Consider the following 21,166-nt stretch of genomic DNA (forward strand, 5'->3'; position numbering starts at 1 on the left):
AAATAAATAAATAAAAACACAAATATGTAGCGTCTTCACATTTCTACATATAAACAACAATGTTTCAGTTCGAATGTATCTATATAAACACTTGTCAAGGTGAACTATAACGACATCCGACATTTCTTTCCTAGTCTGATAAATCGTAACAAGCCTCCGGTCGGGTACTTCATCATCTTATTGGTGAACATATCGCGACAGTGAAACAACTAACCTGACTTCTGTTATCGCTACACGGAGGTGGTAGCACCGAACATGTTGCCAGCTGCAATTGCAACACCACCCGTGCAGTTGCTACATGTTGCACTCTTACTGCAGCGTCTGTCTACCGGCTGCCGTAATGCTGATAAAATCGAATTGTGTCACACAACATCGGTACTGTTTGTTTTATAAACAGCGTTTAGTGATAATTACACACGGGAAGGAAGTGTACATTTAGTACCCGATAATGGCGCGAAACAAAGATGCCGCAGTTGTGCGACGTTTGCCTATCGAACATGTGTATCTTTCTGTGCTGTGCTTCGCTTGGCCAGCGACGCCGGTAACTCGAATGATGACGATTTTTCTCGTTCTCACGCTTTTTTACCCCGGAAATGCACTGGAGCACTGTTTTATTTCTGGGCTCGATAATTTCACAATGATAATTTATGAATATAATTTTTTTATTATTTTCGATTGTAACTGATTCCTAATTCAATGAATCTAGTATTATTTCCTAGGTATCTATTAATAGAATCATACATATTTTTTCTTGGCTCTTTAGTCATTTCTCATGAAACTACTACATAATATACATGAGTTCACACAAACACACACAATCACCTCAATTACTGCTAATTTATCCCAATTGTAATTCATAAGGCAACTTCGTAAACACGTTTACGTTTCAATTAGCGGGTAAGGTTTGATTGAGCCAAACAAAAATCGATGTTCTAGATATTCTAGGAATATTTCCTGCATACAACCAACGCACAGCAAACCGTAATGTTGAGTTCAATTCCAAAGCAATGTAATGATACGCACTTTTACTCAAGCATAGTTTCCATTCTTTCTGCCTCTACAGGACTAAACTGCACACCACCTGCGATAGAAGATTTCCCGCCCGACCTGTTCACGGTGGAGCAGCGACAGAACGGGGCGATAGTTTTACACGCAATTGCTAGTTTATATTTATTTGTAGCTTTGGCTGTAGTATGTGATAAGTATTTTGTACCTGCCGTCGAAAAAATATGCCACGGTAAGTGATTGATACGATTAGGTTTGATTTGGTGTAAAATTGCGCATGCGATGTACTGACCCTTATGCTACGCAGGATTAAATTGTTGGACACACATTTCGTCTCTGAAGAAATGTTGGTGGCTGGGGGCAACAAAATTTACAGGAAGGGTTAAAAACCTCTAATTTGACTTTATCTCAAGTTTGCGCTTCAGGGCAACACCTGTGTTGACCAATGTTATTAATCATTCGATCGATTTATGAACAATAGTTTTTTTTAAATCATCACGACTTATTACATTTGTTTAATGATATGTTACTTACGTGATTTGATAGTGGAGGGTCTAATCTAACGATGTGAACGGAAACACGTTGAAGAAAGTTACTAAAAATGCACTAGGATAGGGAACCTATTTTAAGCAGCTTATGGAGCCGCCGGTGTATTAAAATGAAATACTCGATATGAGTAAGGTGAAATATAAACATTTGTAGGTATATGAATTTGTTTACTATCTTTCTTTTTGTCTGTACTTGTTTCCAGATTGTACAACTGATTCAGCAAACTTTAACAATAATCAATCAAAGTTCCCAATCGAGGGACCTATTCTTAACAGCTTGCAGTTTGAGGCCCATTCTATCCGACTGATTAAAATAGGCGCCCCTGCTTAACCGTTCCTTACCCATTACAAAATGATAAATCTATTGAAAAAATCGATCAAAGCAGATAGGACATTTTGTAATGTTTCCATGGATCGAAAGAAAAATTCGATCATTTACATCGCGTAGTATTGACATTTGCATCGTGAAGGATTGCCATGGTAACAAAACAAAACCGCATAGTAAAATATTGGCCTCAAAAATACTACCGCACAATGCGGTGAAACTGATCAGTATACACAGTGCACAATTTTGTGATTTAAGAGCCATACTCTCTCTATGGAGAATTTTCTTCTTATATGTAAGTAAGTCCACATTTAAAATGAAATATAAATTGAGGTGGCCCTAATCAGCGAAATAAAACAACTAAAGTTTTTGTTTGCGGAAAATACTTATATTGTTCTCAGTGTAATTGTAGATCATTTGACATTTAGCAGCTTTTTAAAACTATTTTTCTTGTCGAAAAAGTAAAGTTTTTACAGCTTAGTTTTTTAATTCGGTAAACCTACTGAACATATTCCTCAATGAGAAAGCTAGCCAAATCGCGTCGTGACTTTTCCAATTTGGAGAGTTGCATTGAAATGTTTGTTACTACGATCCACGAAAATTGTACAGTGGTTCTAAGGTGAAACTGAATTGAAGCCACAAATGGCCGACTTCAAGCCACCCCGTCGACGACTTCGAATTTTCAAAAACACAAGACTCGGAACAGTGATAGCGTTCCCTGTGCAAACGCTATTTCATGTTTGCATCATCACAGCAAACAAAAAATAGCGTTTAACCAAAGATAACTAGAAAAAGATACCTAACTTCCATATTTTTCACACATTTCGAATACGACCGATTACCGACGGTTAGTGCTGCCATCTGATGACTTAAATTCTCATAAAATTGTCACTATGAGCAAAACCGATTTATCGTGCATAGTCCGTCATCGATCGTCGAGCTGTTCAAGATTGTATATGAAAAAGGTGTAGCAGTTTGGTCAGCTCGACGCTTAAGATAACATGCAGATTAATGATATTGTCATTTTTTGCACTTAATGCTATTGCCCTATTTTTTGCACTACAAAGTACAAAAGAAAAGTGTGAAATTGACTGTCAGAGTGGGAGTTTATATTGAGGGGTTATATTTATTTTCAGGTCCCATTCTACCAACACTTAAAGTTTGATATGTCGCAAGCCAGGTTTCAGCACCATTGTGCATATGGTCAGGTTCACTGGGGCACCCAATTTTTGTTTTATTAACCCCGGCAAGAATGGAAAACTTGACTGTAGAGTGTGCTTATAGCGGTTATCAGGAAGTTCTGATGGTACGCTCAATTTTAAATGATGCGCCGATTATTCTTGATTCTTCCGGAGAGTTTGATGTTTGAGAACTAAACATTCGTTCACATTATTAACATTTTTCGGATGGAGCACCGTACAGTCATCCACATGGATACTGAAAAAATTGGCCTTATCATCAGTTGATTTTGACGTTAAGTATACATTATATTAACAGTGTATAAATTAGTTCGACTTTTGCTCACGCGCAGCGACAATCATGTCCGATGAATTCTGCAAGAGTTAGGTATCTTGTTCTAGTCATCTTTGGTTTAACCTAGCCTTGTGCCTTTGAAAATTCAAAGTCGCCCACGTGGTGACTCAAAATGGGCCATTTGTGGCTTTAACACAGTGTGACCTAGAGGTAATGTAGTTGTAGTAGTGAACATGAGAACGCAGATAGGAAGCGATAATGTTTCTCCTTCTGCTGATTGGTGGAAGCGTCTGTTATCAGAGGATTCTGATTGGGAAAAAGTAAATCGTGCACTGTATTGATGAAAATCTAACAAAACATCTGCATTTTGGAATTTTAAGAAGTTCAAAAAAACACAGAGAGAATTTGCCGCGAAATAAGATGCGAGTAAAGAGCAAAATATAAGTTATTACATAATAAAATCATGAATCCATCTGGTAAAGTTATTCTCTATCAATTAAAAGAGTATGGCTCTAAAATCACGAACTTATATCGGAAACACTATTTCAGCCTAAGTTGTTGTTCTTTACCACTGCAATCTCAGAAAAGATCGAATAACTCACTTCGTTTAACGTCTGGTCGTATGCTGGCAGAGAAGGGGGACCTGCATGTCAGGAGCGGCTCGAAACAGTGTCTGTTCTCCACGTTAGGAGCGGCTGATCTACCGTCTTGTTGGTGCACTCAGGACTCTAAACACCAAAACCAAAGTCCTGGTGGTATTCGGGACTTAAAACAGCGGTACCACGATGGTCCTCCTACGAGACAGTGGGGTTGGTTGCGGGTCTTGCGATGCTGCACCAGGAAAAACAATCTAGCAACGAACGAAGAACAAAATAGTTCAAAACGGCGACGAAAACGAACTAACGATTGGAAATTTGGAAAATGGAACTGTCGAACTCACAATGTCATTAGAAGCACTCGAGTACTTGCCGTTGAATTGAAGAGCCGCAAATTCGACATCGTAGCGTTGCAGGAAGTGTGTTGGAGAGATTCTATGGTACGTGCGTTCCAGGATGGTCATACCGATTGCGTATCGAGGGCATTTACAAACAATTCCGATGTTCCACAAGGTAGCAATCTTGGTCCGCTACTATTCATTACATTCGCTTTGATTTTGAATAGAGGTTGTTTTAAATTGGTGTATGCTGACGATTTAAAGTTAGGTGCTGTTATACAAACGCAGGAGGATTGTTGCTGTTTATAAACCTGTTTGCTTGTTGATTGGTGCCATCAGAGATGGTATTCTACGCTATTTTTCGGGACTCGTAAATAATCTACGTTTTCTACGGTAGAAAACCTCTCGCAAGTAAAAAACTCTCAAACACTCGAAAACTCACAGTATGAGTCATACATTACATGCCATTCGCTGCACTGATTAGGTGTATTTAAGTAACGGGAGAATTAATATAACAAAAAAAAATAGAAACACGAAAAAGCAAAAGAGTGTTTTTCCGGACTTTTTCGGATTATGGTGAAACAAGCAATGATAAAGAAACTCAAAAACGCAAACAGAGTTTTCACTCAATAATCTCAATCGTAATTCACGGTTCAACAACATATTTTTGTCATCCAAAAATGCTAATGAAATGAAGCAAAATCGCATAATACACATACAAAATCAGTGCACCAGCAAAGGCGCATCTAAGGCCTGATTTCGCATTTTTGTAAAAAGTCGAACAACTCATAAACTGAGTAACTCCATAAATACGCATAATTGAGAAGCAAGGCGTTTTAAAAAGTGGTTGTTACTCACTTTATGGGTACAGTATTACTCAATTTTGAGTTAAATAATTACTCATTTTTTGGGTTCTCAATAGCTACCAAATTTAATTTACACATTTATATAATTCCGAAGATGAAATTAAACATACCTGGGTTTGTTGATTGTAGTGGCTAGAAAACCTTAGAATATTTTGCAAACGGGAGGTATTTCTAATCCGAAAACTTATGAAACACATCAAAAACAAATTCAGTCGATGAAGATTAAAAGCATCGATTTTAAATGTCAAATTCGTTCTCAATTCACACAAAATAATTATCACAACTAATAATAAATAACATTTTGAAACTTGAATTACGTTTATTCTGCATGTAATTCACCACAAAAATCTCTTTGCAGGTTTTCGTAGAATACTCGTAGAATACTCGATTTTTGGTTAGGTATTCTACCACAGGTATACTCCGTAGAAAACTCGTCGATAACTACATGTGGTTTTCTACATGACATCCCTGGGTGCCATAGAAACAAACTGATTGTTAGCGTGGAAAAATGTCAAGTCATCTCGTTCCATCGTAAATCACGACCAATTATGCATGATCATCATATTACCGGCATTACGCTCACCAGAGTAACCGAAGTGAATGATTTACGGATCCTTTGGACTCGAAAATGACATTTGATTTGCACCGCTCAGGCTTGATTTCTAAAGTAACAAGACAGTTGGGCTTTGTATCCAAGGTGGCTAAGGACTTTTCTGACCCGCATTGTTGGAAAGCAATGCATACTGTGCAATTGTATGACCGATTTTAGAGAATGCTAGTATTGTATGGAACCTCAACCAGGTCACGTGGAACCTTAGGATAGAACGGGTTCAAAAATGGTTTATTCGATCGGAACGGCGGAACTTACCATGGAGAAACCTCGACAACTTGCCTCCGTACCCTGATAGATGCCAACTACTAGGCTTAGGCACTCTGGAACGCCGAAGAAAAATACAGCAATGTAGGTTCATCACTAAGCTACTAAATAAAGAATCAGATGCCCCGGTACTGTAACAAATGGTAAATTTTCGTGTCCCGAACAGAAAACTCCAAAACGCAACATTACTGCAACCTTTGTTACCGCTGTTGGAGACCACTTCTAGTTTGACGAACCAACGCGATATAAACCGTGATTAGTTAGCATATTTATTTATTAAGACTATTTATTGTCAGATGGATTACTCAAATACAAATACAAATACCATCTACCAAAGTTGCGGTATACTTGGTACAGGTTTTATCGTGAAGGGCGAGATGCAGAAGTGGATGATTGGGTGGTGGCCGATCACTTCCCGAATGTGCCGGTTGAAGATCAAAGGCCGGTTCTCCAAAGTCAGCATCATCATTGTGCAAAGCCCTCACATCGGAAGCACCGATGATGATAAAGATAAAGATAGCTGGAGCGCGAATACGACCGCTGCCAAACATATGATCAAGATCATCATCGGGGATTACAACGCTCAGGACGGCCCTGGAGGAGGAGTTTAAACCAGTAATTGAAATGTTCAGCGTGCACCAGCTGACCAACGAAGATGGCCTAAGACTCATCAACTTCGTTGCCTTACACATCGGTACACCTGGAATCACCAAATTAGACAGAATCACAAATAGACCATGTATTGATTAATGTTTGGCACTTCTAGGACATCACCGAGGCGTCAATACCGATTCGGACCAATACCTAGTGATTGTGAAGATGCGCTCAGAACTCTCCATTGTGAACAACACTCGATACCGGCGCCCGTCACGGAACAATCTCGCGCGACTGTGATAAATCGCTGCAAACTACGCGCATTCGCTCTAGGTATCGCTGCCGGAAAAGAGCGAATTAGTTAAAATCCCTCTCAAGGACTGTTGGAGTACTGTGAAAACAGCCATGGGGTATATGGAATGAAACTGACGGAATGAGTGGTTCGACGATGCGTGTCGAAAGGTGTTGGACAAAAATAGCGCTGCGCGGGTACTAATGTTGCGTCGAGCTACCGTCAGAACGTGGAGCGATATAGACAGAAGAGAAGACAGCAAAACCAACTATTCCTGGATAAGAAGCGTCGCCAGGAAGAGCTGGAGTTTGAGGTACTAGAACAGCTAAATCACTATCAAGAGACGAGAAAGTTTTACCAGAAACTCAACGCATCCCGCACAGGCTTTTTGCCGCGAGCTGCAATGCGCCGAGATGAGAAAAGGAGTATTCTGGTGGACGATCGTAGGGTGACCGAAAGGTAAACGTAGCACTTCGATGAACACTTGAATGGCGTACAGCAAGAGGACTAGCACGGCAATGGAAATGACATCGTCGATGCGACAGAGGACGGAAATGTGCCACTCCCAACGTTAGGCGAAAAAGAAGAAAAAAATGCCATCAAGCGGATGAAGAACAGCAAATCGGCCGCCTAAGATGGTGTCGGAGCGAAACTAATCAAGATGGGTCCGGATAAGTTAGCTGAGTGCCTGCGTAGACTGATTGTTAAGATTTGGGAACCAAACAGCTGCCGGAGGAGTGAAATAATAGGGTTATATGTCTGGACTATGAGAACTATCGTGCGATCACCATCCTGAATGTCGCCAACGAAGTGTTTTCCCAAGTCATCTACAAACGTCTGTCGCCATCAGTAAATGGATTCGTGGGAAATTACCAAGCTGGCTTCATAGAAGGCCGGTCAACAATGGACCAGATTTTGGCTTAGTGACAGATCCCTCAAAGGTGCCGTAAGTACAGAGCCCCTACACACCATGACATAACTGACAGGAAAGGGATATGGAAGATCATGGACGAGAACGGATATCCCGGGAAGTTGATCCGACTAATTAAGGGTACGATGGATGGTAACTAGTGCTATGTGAGGTTTTTTCCCGGTGCATTTGAATCCCGCAGGGAACTTCGGCAATGTGATGGTCTCTCTTATCTACTGTTCAACAGAAGGTGTTATGCGACGAGTGGCGTTCAACATGCGGGGAACGGTTTTCAAACGATTCAGCCAATTTTTCTGCTTTGCCGATGACGTGGACATTGCTGGTAGAACATTTTGTTTTGGGCAGCACACCAGACTGAAACGCGATGCAGGGAAGGTTAGGCTGAAGCTAAATACCTCCAAAACGAAGCACCCGCTAGCTGGCGAAACCGAGCACGGCGTGGCCCACTTAGCCAGTACTGTGACGATTGACGGCGATGAGCCTGAGGTAGTCGACGCTTTCGTCTACCTTGGCTCACTGGTACCTTCGGACAACGACACCATATTATCTACGAAAGTCGTGGCTACTATGGGCTTCACAAGCATCTGCGGTCCAACAGGCTCAGCACTTCAAAAAAAGTGTATCCTGTACAAAACGCTTATAAGACCGGTTGTGCTCTACGGGCACAAGGTGTCAACACTGCTCGAGGAGAACTCACGAGCATTCGGAGTTTTCGAACGACGGGTGCTAGAACCATCGTTGGCGGCAGAGGATGAATCACAGCTGGAGCAACTCGCTGGCAAACCCAGTATCTCGAAGGTGGTCAAAGCCGGACGGACACGCATGACAGAACATGTTGCACGAATGCCGGATAACTATCCTGCTTAACTAGTGTTCGCTGGCAACCCGGTTGGTATACGGTGAAGAGGAGTGCAGCGTGCAAGGTGGTTAAACCAAGTGAAGCAAGACCAGGCAAGCATTGGATGCCAGTGGGAGAAACGCAACCAGAAACCGAGTTTATTAGACGGATTTTGTTCTTCAGGTTATATCTTAATGATGTTACGCCAGATAAAGTAAATAAGTTGATGTAGATATTAGAAGGAACAAACGTTGCAATCAATTTCGTAAAATGATTATGACAATAACTCATACTACGCGTTTTTCGTCTGCTGGTTTTCGCTCAACAGTGATCTGGAGATGTACTATATATTTTGGCTATAACTCGGGCTTTAGAAGCTATTATTTAGTATCTTCTACAATGTTGTGTGTTTTATTGGCCACATTATAGCTCGACAAATGTAGTTTTTAACGATGACCGTGCCATACCATCTCTATGCAATATTTATGATTTACCAGAACATTACAAAAACTAAGATTTCTGAGCTAATTTTTTATTGTATGCAGTGAACTGCATTGTATTCGGTCGAACGATTATCAAATAACATTTGTACCAAAAGTATAATTGTCTCGTTTGATAGCTTTCAGTCAAAAAACATCATTTGCAATGAGCATATCGAACAATAGCACATTTCCAATATAATGGATTCTTGGGAGATCAATTTAACCCCGATTTATTCACCATTCCAATATAATGGATGAGTTTCTTGGGAAATCAATTTAACCCCGATTTATTCACCATTCATTCACCTTAGAGAATTCTCGAATTTGTTCCATAGGAGCTTCTTGGGCACATACCAATACTCATTTCAAATTCCGGAAAAAGGACAAGAACCGAGATATTTGAAAAATGATCAAATTCCCCCCACTCTTTAATTAAACAAAGTGGTATTTTCTTGTCCTCGTGAGTATTGACGCGAGTATGACAAAAAGAAGCTAAAAAAAGAAAAAAAAAACGTTTTGGATTCTGTGTCGTTCCATTTTCACGGCGACGAGCCTTTTATATTTACAAAAATCTATTGTCAAAAGCGTCTATAGATGATCAACGGAACTAACAATTCCTGAGCATGTCACGCAGGTTACTGGCAAATAGACCATTTTTCATCATTTATAATGAGATGTTTTCAACATCTTCTTCTGATCTTCAGAAGGTCAAAAAATAGAACTCAATACTCGATAAAATGTAGAATAATCTAAGAGTGAGATACACCAGAATTTTTATTTGAATTCAGCTTCAATACTGTCATCACCGCAAAGCAAAGTTTTGGTGCTACATTCCGATTCGAAACTCGACCTTCTGTGTCGAGACTTCGCGGATGCTAAAGTGTGAAAGACAATTGCAGAGCTAGCGCTACGGGGATCCTATTGACTCTAACAGTCTCTCGAGCCGAGACTTCAACCTACGATGACTGGCTTCCCATCGAACAATTTTGTTGATTTATAGCTTGTTAAGCTGCTATTACGCAGATTTCAGCTGAACTAAAGCATAACAAGTTATTATACAACAAAATTGTTCGTTGAGTTGTTAAGGGGTTATATACCTTCTTGGTCGAGAAAAATGAGGGAAGTTTGAATTTATTTTCAAGTGCATAGCACTATTTTCATTGTATAAAGTGGTATTTTTCTGAAAGTACAGTTTTTTGACAACAAAAAAATACGTTTGATTTTGAGATATACCAATTATTACTGGAGTAATGGCCGTTTCCCCGAAACATTATTTTTTTGCAGAGGCTTGCGGTGATCCTGATAGAGACTCAGCGGGTCAACCGAAATCAAAAAACTCATATTATTTCATTAGTTTAGAAGTGTGCCGGGTCCTTGAACGATCGCTGTTATGAGTATTTTGTTTTCAGTGCAAACGGGAACGTTTTTCCCAAAAAATGCACCTTTTGAGCGCTAAAAATTGCATTAAAAATTTTTTTGCGGCAAAATGTAACTGTATGTTTCAAAAAGCGATCGTTCAAGGACCGTTGAATTTAATAACGAAAATTAAAAAATAAGATGAAGGAAATCGGTTCAGTAGTTTTCCCGCAATCAGGATCACGGCAAGCCTATTGCTCAGATCTTTATGAAAATTTGTGGAAATGTTCTCAAGATGTTGTATTTGAAGATAATGCAATAAATTTTTTTTCGGTTTGTTGAAAACCAAAAAGGTATATAACCCCTTAAACCAACATTGTACCTTGAGGCCAGCTAGTAGGGTTGCTTTCATGTTTTACACTAGGACAGGACGTGACAAGTGGCTTCTAGTTATTCTTCTTTTCGTTCAAAATTGCCCTCATGAAACATTGTGATTTTTCGGCACGACGCTTGCCAGTGTTTCCAAAAATGTTTAATTAGCAAAATATGAATATCAAGGATTTTTCAAGTTCTGGATTTCAATTTTAATTAATTCATTTGATAATGCCAGTTCAATTGATTAGAAGATATATGTTAAATTTATTTGAACCAGCCATAATTTCAACTCATTTTGGGTTCCTCTTGCTTTTCATGAAATGAATCTGCTATTGTTCATCATACGTAGTTCCAAAAACATGAATAACATTTCGAATGTTGATTTTTATAGACATTACACAGTATAGTGCATGAAAAAGTTTCAAAAAATTGTTGAACCAAAAGCTGTTCATTCACTAAGTAAGCAAAAACAGTGTGAACAAAAAATACCGATAGTTTTCGCAGCACGGCCAACCGTACCGACTAATAATAAAATTTAACAGTGCGCTAAGTGAAATCGACCAATCAGAGAGGGCTTTCGCATTAACAGAACTTTGGGTGATTTCTGGTTTCTCTTGTCACGTCCTGTCCTAGGTTTTACATCATTCATTAAAATCTGTAATTATTTTATTATGCGCAAAATATCACGTGTCGGGCCCATTGTTGACAAAACTCGTAAAGATGATAAGTATGATAAGCAAAACAATTCGCAGTGCTTTTACTCCGATGGAGAGTTTAGTATGGTGTGATACGTAACCTAATCGGAAAATAAATCTTCGGTAATAAGTCCATTCCAGCCGATTGCGGCCTTCAGCTTCAAAAATCGTATCTAATAATCCGTTTGGCAATAAATATATCCAGAGCCGGATTTACGATTGTGGGGGCCCGGGGCCCAGTTTACAGTGGGGGCCCCAAAATAAAACAAACCCGTTTTTTTATCGTACGAGTTAAAAACATTTATTTGTTATTGAAAAGTTACCAAAAATTTGTTAGATTTTATTTACGAGTTTTTTTTGCAGAGAACTTATTGATTGAATAATCAACATTCAGCTCCTTCATAATATTGTACTCTCAACTTAACAATGCTAAGTTTGAAAGCCTTTCACTCTTCATAGTCGTACGCAACCTATTTTTGTGTTTGATTTTTTTCTTCATGTAATCATCTTTTTTGAGCTCCACTTTGATATACGCGGGGTTTTGTGGTGACAGCTCATTTTGAATAAATGTAATAATAAATTCGGTTCTTGCTCACTGTTTATAGCCAGATCTAACTGTCGAATGATTTGCACCAGAGGTTCCAGATGTTTTCGAAAGATGTCTGCAACTGCTCGAAATCCGGAATTTTTTTCTTGATATCTGAAATAATCTATCGCAATTTGAAAAAAAAAATGCGATCCGCAGGCAAAAATTTGCACACAATTTGAGTAAGACTGCGCAAATATAAGGCTACGCTGGCAATAATCTACAGAAACTAGGAAAAAACTACACACATCTGCAGGTCAATAAAATCTCCACACAGACTCTGAAAATCTGCATTTTACAACGCAAATCCGGTATCCCTGATTCGGACAAGTAAACTTATTTTCGGAATCAAGAGCAATGCATTAAAAAAACTTGTGGATTATGTATTTTCTTTCCTGCTTGATCTCCCATGCGCGCTGGTTCGATCAGGGGGGATCTATCTGTCAAACATCGTGTAACCAACATATTCGGCAACATGGTGTTTGTTTTGGTTTTTGTTCTTTTTGGTTATGAAATTGAAAACGATGTGAAATATTATAGAATTGGAACGTTTTTTTTTATCAAAACTCGAGAAACCGCGGAAAACTTTTATGAATGTGTTGTGTAGTGATTTTTTCCTCATTATCGTTCATAGTTACAAACGTCACGGACCAACAAACGTCATGGACCAGAGCTGATCTGCGATAACGCACACATATATGAAATTTGACAGCAGTGAATCCCCTCTGGGTTCGATTCAAATGGTGTGTTAATGTGTGTCATTCCAAGTGAATCAAAGGATCTTATGGATGTAGTTGTGATATTGGCGCTCGCGAAAAAATAACACTGAAGAAAAATTTCAGATTGAAATGGTCTGTTCAAATTTTCTTGCTGTAAATTGAACTTTTGATTGAATCTCATTTTTGATAGAGAAAAGAACTTTTTCTCGTACTGTGGGGGCCCCAAAAATGTGGGGGCCCGGGCCCCCTGGGCCCTCCCTTTAATCCGGCTCTGAATATATTATACGGCTAGACAAAATAACAGAGCTTGTGACCAAAACAGTCATCAAAAGGGTAACGTCTGTAAAAATTGTGACAATTAATTTTGGCATAGTAAGATTAATTATTCAATCCATTCTGTTTCTAACGTCGTTAGGAACTTTGAGTTTACAGCTTAAACTCGAATACAAACCAAATTTATCGGACCAGATTTTTATTTGCACAAGCAACTAATATTTATTTCAAACTAGTTAACATAAGGGTCAGTTTATCCGACTGTGGTTGAGCCGGTAGTTTCAGCTTGACAGAAGAAATCTACAAATAGTAACAGGCTTTATTCTTCCGGTAAGACATTCTTCTGATCTGATTTCAGCGCTAAACATGTCGAACGATGTGGCCGGGGCGACTTTTATGGCAGCGGCGACGTCGGCACCGGAGCTGTTTGTCAACGTAATCGGAACGTTCATCACCGAGGGGGACATCGGTGTTGGCACCATCGTGGGGTCTGCCGTATTCAATATTCTAGCGGTGGCTGCCTGCTGCGGGATCGGTGCCGGGATGGTAGGCATTAATTAGCTCTGCGAAGCGCTTCTGCTACGTGGCTCGTGTTGGTACATTTTATCTCAACTCACAGCACAGGCTAAATTGCATTTCAGGTAGTTCCACTCGATTGGTGGCCACTGACGAGGGATTGCCTGGCGTACGGCATCACGGTGGCAATACTGATATGTATCATACACGACGAACGGGTCGAATGGTATGAAGCACTGATACTGGTGCTGCTGTACATTGTGTACATTGCTGTTATGTATTACGACAAGGCGTTTCAAAAATGTGCACGAGGTAAGTTTTACTCTTCGGAAAAGTCCATGATACGGTCACGCTGTGCCGGAAGCGACCAGGTGACACACAGGCAATGTTTGTGGGATGGTTTTAATAAAGTATTTAATCCTTTTATTTTTTCAATGTTTGCACCATCACAAACGCCTTCATTTTTGCACCTAATGCTGTATGCACAGATGGAGTGAAGCACGCTCGCAGTCGAAGATCGCACGATGTATTTAGTAGTATGAAATCAATCTCCAGCAGAGAACAAGGTAAAAATGATCAATCGATGTTTTTTATCGTACTAGCAATGCGAAATTGAGAAGAAAAATCGATTTTGAGTAATTTAATCATAGCTGCGGTAACATTAAACAACTCGTGACGTCAAGGACACTTGCTATACACTTTATTGCACCGGTCCTCATGAATGCAGCTATTGAAAACGGGATGAGAGCACAATTTTACTTAATCAATTCGCATTGACCCTAATATAAACACAAGTCTTACTTTTTACTTACCTCCCTTGTTTTCCTGTCACAATCTTCTACAGAGGCAGTTGAAGCGCATCTTCCGCTACGTATCAGTCACTTCCAGCAGAATGGCAATTTGAAGAACGTTACCCATATCGACTCGAGCAACAATGAATTGACGTCATCGGACCTGGAGATGCAAATTAAAGCGATCAGTGTCAGCGGGGGAGGCGGCGTCGTTACGGCAGCTCCCGGGGTGGCCCTGGCAGCGGCAACCGTACTCAGTGATCAGCAGCAGAATTCGCAGCAACAAAATAAACATCGTCACAGCGTTGGTAGCTCGAATGAAGCTGCCAGTGTGGAAGATACCGATCAGCCACCGCCACCACCAAGTCCTACGACGCCGCCTCTTTCGTCAAACAGTGCCGAATCTGTCAAGCAGTCGCTGAACGGAAATGAATCCGGTAAGGACTCGATGGCCGCGGAAAATGAATCCGGTAAGGACTCGATGGCCGCGGAAAATGGTACGATGGGATCGGATCCAAGCGACGACGATGAAAAGGAGGAAGAGTTTCAACTGCTCAAGTATCCCGCGAAGCAGAGCAAATTTCGACAGTTCTCGTGGATAATCACGTGGCCCATCTATCTGTTGTTTGTGTTTACGATTCCAAACTGTGAGAAACCGCGGTTCAAGAACTGGTTCCCATTGACATTTATCATGTGCATCGTTTGGATTGGCTCTCTATCGTATGTGGTTGCTTGGATGATAACTATCATTGGTGAGTTTCGTTTATGCTATTATGTATATTTTTGGTTTTATTTTGGGTGAAAAATTGCTGAGTGTGTAGGTGACAAACTTTCGAAGATGAAAACCTTTTTGACATTGCACAAGCTTGTAACAAACACTCCATTACCGTGATTGGTAATAACCTCATTTCCATGAGATGACTATTCTATTACCCAACGGAAGCTAAGGTCATTTGTATAAACCATGACCGTATAGCACCATCGGAAGAATCAACGTCCTAGTGAGCGCCAATTAACAGCTAAAATTAACACAAAACACACGGGAAGCTGCGTAGCCGCAAGGTTACAGAGTCCGCTTTGTCAAGCGGATGGTCATGGGTTCGAATCTTAGTAGAATCAGGCCATTCGATGTCAGAAAGGGACTTTAAGCATGGGTTTATTCTCAGGCTCCCCACTAGTTATCCTTCCTTTACGCTGAAATCTACAATACCTTTGCGTGACTTCCTTCTAACAAAAATAAGTCCCTCTTATCAATAAAACTGGCCAGAAGGACGCACGACGAAACTTCTCCAGGGAATTATAATTGGTGATATTTGGCAGGAGGGAACAAGGCTCGGTATAGGAGAATAGTAGGCGTGTAAAAGGAAAGGTAGCACATTTAAACACAAGCACTGATAAAAAATAATAATAAGCATGCCACTTCTCAATAGCGGTATTGCTAATAATAGAAGTGCGGAATACACAATAGATCAACGATTCTGGTCGCAGTGAGGAAGTCCACACAGAAAAAAAAAACACAAAACAAGCTTAATGCTGTGTTTGTTCGCTTCGCTAGACACATTGAAATTAAAAACATGGGAACAGTTATTAAATACACGAGACATGTAACGTATTGGTTCATGACGGCCATTATCAGTCCTTGCCCGGGGGATTCTCAGGAACGGGTGCGATCGGAAGTTGCGGTGCAAGCATGGAAATTTTCACTCACTAGCAATATTTCATGCAAATGTGTTCTTTGATTCATCAGCTATCGTTCAAGTGTTTCCACTCGCGTACAAGTTTTCCATAGTAACGCTGCTGATTGTTTTTCGCTTCTAAGAGTTCCGAATACTATAGAAGAAGACTGAATGATTCAAACACGATAGTATTTATTGTATCCAAGTTCACTTGCAATCAACGGTATCGCGAGAATCTTTGAGATATGATCGTCAGTGATACAAAATTATGAATCCAAATGAACGTTAGATTGCGTTTAACTGTTTTCTTACCGGAGCAAATAGGAATCATCAATGCTTACGGAAATAGTAGCATGGTGCATTAGCATGTGATATTTGAAATCACTAAGAATCATCGCGGTATATCACGGTGAAAGCACGACGTGGAGTAACCGAATTACGCCTGCAAGCAACCAACATTTGAAAGCATCGCTGCGATCGCTCGAGTGCAATCGTAAACGATTCTTTCGTGAAACACTCGCTATATGTTGTTCGCTCCCCCTAAAGCAGGCAATACTGAAACAAAATCATCAAAGAAAGCTACCATATATTTCTTTGCTATAAGTTGTCTCTTGCATGCGTGAGAATGTGTAACTTTTAATAACGATGGTTTGCTGGGATTAAAAGCTTATGAATAACAAGTTCAGAAATGATACCCGAATGATTGTTATGCAATACGATTTTTTCCATCCTTGGCGGTGGCGTATGTTGATGTTCAAGTAAAAGCCAATATTGCTTTGAGAAAGGCTCACCTATGAAACACGCTTTAGCCATGTTGCGTCTATCTTCCAACAGTTCTAACCTTAACAGCAAGTAACGATTCTCGATTCTCGTAGTAAGCAGGTTAGGTTTTAGAGTGTCCATTTTAAGACGATTTGCAGCTTCCCGAAATTCGGGAAATAGAAATTTGATTTTCTGGGAAATCTCGGGATTCCTGGAAATGAGAAGAAATGCAAAGAGAAATAAAAAAGCGGCGATTTATTCAATTTGTATTTTTTTGTTATATAGATTCGAACTCATAAAAAGCATTAAAAAAAATATCAATTTTCGAAAACACATTTTCAATGTCAAAAAGACGGGTAGTAATTCATGAATAGGATCTACTGTCGAATTTCGTTTAGCGGCAGGGTTTAAAAATTTCGTTTTTTCGAAAAAAGTTTTCATGCAAAATTTAGAAAAATGCGCAAGTAGTTGTTCATAATATTTTTAAAATCGATTTTTCTATCCAAATAACTCAGAAATGCATGAAACGTCTAGGTCTTGTGTTAACTCGATCTTTTTTTTTTTGAAAATAATACCGGGGGCTTGGGACTGGGTGACTCTTTTAGCTCAAAATTTTTTGGTCTCGTCGAAATCGAAACCTTGTATTTCAATACCGATTTCGACGTTTTCCTGTGCATTTTTATCGTGCAGAAAAATGAAACTCTGACCGCTTATAGGGGCTTATTACGGGAGTCACTTCACGGTGAGAACGAAGTGAAAAATTCTCACTGTAAGGATCATATCCATAGACAAAGAGTGAAAGAGATTGTTTATACTGTTTAGGGCTGGGTTTGCAAATGTTTATGTAATCGATCAAACTATTGCTATAAAGCTTTCAGACAGTAAGCGTTTTTAAGCTCATTGGCAAAGCGAAAGAGGAATCCTAGCTGAGACGAGGCTTTCGAAATAATGTATGCAACATGATTTTTGAAGTTCAGTTTGGTATTGAGCAGGATCCCCAGGTTCTTTACCGTCGATTCACACTTTAAGTGTATGCCTGCCAAAGCGTAGTTGAAATGGATGTTGGAGCGTCTGCGACTAACCGAATTTAAAGACATCCGGTTGAGTTTACACCAGTCAGCGAAGGCTTCCAATTACTGTTGCAGGAACAATGCGTCCTCTGGTTGTTTTATCGTGTATTATAGGTCAGTGGCAAAGGATAGATAAGAGCATTTAAGAATAACGTTGACATCGTTCATGTACAGCAAGAATGAGGAACATCGGAGCGGACCAAAAAAGAAAGGGTGAGGAAATGTGGTCACCGATTTTGACGGACATATTTCTGCTAGTTAGATACGATGCGAGCTAGACAAGTAAATTATCATTTATGCCAAGTTTGTTAAATTTGGCTTTAGCTATCTAGTGATTCCTTTTATCAAACGCCCTAGATGAATCGGCATCGACTTGTTGCTTATATTTTAATTGACGAATTAAAAATGATGTGAAGCGGGTTAGGTTAGTCGTTGTCGAAGGCTTAGACATAAAACCGATGGAACCGGAACTTCAGATCCATACCTGCTGCCTTGACCATATCATCGATGATAACGATTTGCGAATCAGATGCCGTCAGTCGGGAGCATTTCTGGTAGCGGCGGTCAAAACGCTGCTAAATTGAGATCGAAAGAGGTCGGCAATATCCGCAGTCGTTTCAGCTTCCAGCAAACCATCGTAGAGGGCAATCCGGTTTCCTTTGTTTGGCTGTTGACATACCGCTAAAAACCTTTGGGGTTATTCTTGAGGTTATTTTGTAAATGGTCCTGATAAGCCTTATGTAGACGCTTGTAAAGTTACTTACATTCAGCGTTTGCTAACATATAGCTGGTTCTAGTAGAGTCCGTACAATACTTGCTCCCTATATAAACCGTAGAGGGTCTTTTTCGCCGTACTAACGGTTGCTATCGTTACTTCGCGGCTATCATCGTTGTTGTGTGCTTCGAGAGTACCAAGGTAAATGAGTTTATCGATTACTTTAGATATCTCCATTATTACAATTCTCAGTACCACCACTCGAACTCTTTCAGTACTTCGTTTTGGTAGAGTTGAGTTCCCATAGGGTACGAATGCATCTTTCACTGTTCTGCTGTTCATACGAATAGCGTAAATATCATCCGCAAGGAAGCACCAGGAAGCATACTTACTTCGAGACTACAGCACCTTTTTTGCATGCTCTTCGTACTACATCTTCCAAGGAAATGTTGAACACTTTAACCATCAATGTTAGGAAACATTGTACAAAATTTGTCATCTGATCCTCCGACAACTCTATCCTCATTGCAGTTCATCAACACCAGAAAACATTGTTTCCAACGCATGACCTCCAGCGTCTCATGGTCTGTCGCCATAGAGTCCACGTTTGGCTTTTGATAGAACCGCACATCGACGATGTGTGAGAAATGTCGACGACCTTCAAGCAAAAACGGTTTATCTAGAGGTAGGCTTTACCATTATGGTGTTGTCATGTGTGTTTCCAGATAACAAAAGCAAAGCAAAGCCTTGGTGCTACATTCCGATTCGGAACTCGACCTTCTGTTTTATTTATACACAGACTTCACAGTCAAATGTTTTGGGTACTGACACTAACAGCCTCTCTCGAGCCGAGACTCGAACCTCCGACGACTGGTTTGTTAGGCCAGCATCGTACCTCGAGACCATCTGGGAGATACGTTTCCAGATATCACGTTGTGCAAAATATGTGTTTCAAAATGCCACACTTCTCGATACACGTTCAATCCTTGTCGATGTCGAGAGATTTTCTGAGTTGAAAAGTCTCAGGGATCACGTTTGCGTTTCTCGAGGAATGGTCGTTGGATGAAGTCCCGGGTAGAATCATCTTCTCGGACGTCGGTAGAAATAGATTCTTGGAAAATAGACTAGATTGAAAATGACATAAGTGTTCCAGCAGTTTTAAGGTATTAATAGATTAGCTGAAAAGCCATAACTTTCAACGACACGTTTCCCTCACAGGTGGAGGACTTGTTTCAGATAACTTACCGCTAGCTGTCCTGGATTTTGGATTCTTCTCCTGCTGTGGATATTGTGGGCACAGTCGAGCGATCTATAAATATAGAGTCTGCTTTGAAAGCATTCATTGTACTAGAACCACAGACAAACAGACGTTCCACTCGGTAAAATTGTGGTTCCGACCAACTTGTGCGACACCTACTGGACATATTCCACAAAATATAAACTTTCAGCCTTTCGAAGTTCTGAGTTCGAAGGGAAAAAGCACATCAGCGCCACTACCACTGCGGCGGGAATATTCCGCATAACTGAAACTCATTTGAATTCGCCGTTAATTTGATCCATGTCAATAAATTTCGTGGTACGTCTGCATGTTTGTGCCTGAACGACTTGTTGAATTGACAACGATTTTGGAAGATCATGACAACTCATGCTTTCTGTCCAAATCCAAAGTATAATAACAAATTACTACGGGAAAATAAAAGATATTCTTACCTGACTTATTTTTTATCGAGGCAATTTTTATCGAGGATCTTCACGACATAATAGCTTGGAGCACCCCTCCCCCTTTGCACTGTATGACGAGCTTAGGATATTTCTCAAAAGAATCGCACGCACCTGGTCCATCAGCATCTCGTTCCAGATCTTGGAAATGAGCTTCTCAAATTGCTTCTTTAGATTATGGTCCTGGAAGCTGGAAGGCCACAAAGTCTTATCGAGAAAATCAGTCGTATTCTCCCGATAACACGCTTGGACGATATTCGCCGTGTGCTCCGGTGCACCGTCCTGTTGAAAGAGATGATAATCCTAGAGGTCCCGAAGTGCCGAAGCCCACTTACTTAAGAACTTCGGTCTTATAGTACGCGGTGTTGATTTTCACGTTTTTTATTCGCATCAATGGGTGCTTCTCACACCTAGATCCCAGCCTTCGAACCATCGCCTACGCGGTGCTCTGGAAGCGTGGGATGTTAATGTGGGACGAGAAGAAACTGACCAACGTCGGCGCCCACAGTCGATCATTTTGAATATTGTGCGGCTGTAGCAGAACAAAGAGTTCCTCATTAGAAAATACGAACTTCTGACCTGCGTGCCGTGAAAGTATCAGTTTGGCTCTATTCAGCTTTTTCTCCGTTGAAAACTTAGTGAACCTCACGTTTCTTGTACGGCTTGTGTACCAGGTCCTTCATCATGATGATAAGGGCAGTCCCGGTCAGCAGCGATATTCCGGATCGAACGGTTCATTTTTTGACGA

General features: G+C 40.3%; 1 protein-coding gene across 1 annotated transcript in view; it reads left to right on the forward strand.

Moving 5' to 3' along the window:
• The window catches only part of LOC129723906 (sodium/potassium/calcium exchanger 5), a 51,696-nt gene that overhangs the window by 22,238 nt on the left and 8,292 nt on the right, over window positions 1–21,166 (forward strand). The window contains exons 2-6 of the mRNA XM_055678402.1: window positions 1,064–1,237; window positions 13,528–13,715; window positions 13,811–13,997; window positions 14,174–14,251; window positions 14,530–15,228. Coding sequence (XP_055534377.1) covers window positions 1,064–1,237; window positions 13,528–13,715; window positions 13,811–13,997; window positions 14,174–14,251; window positions 14,530–15,228 — 1,326 coding nt within the window. The remainder of the gene's footprint in view (window positions 1–1,063; window positions 1,238–13,527; window positions 13,716–13,810; window positions 13,998–14,173; window positions 14,252–14,529; window positions 15,229–21,166) is intronic.

This window comes from Wyeomyia smithii, chromosome 2 (genome assembly GCF_029784165.1).
Source record: "Wyeomyia smithii strain HCP4-BCI-WySm-NY-G18 chromosome 2, ASM2978416v1, whole genome shotgun sequence".
Lineage (NCBI taxonomy): Eukaryota > Metazoa > Arthropoda > Insecta > Diptera > Culicidae > Wyeomyia > Wyeomyia smithii.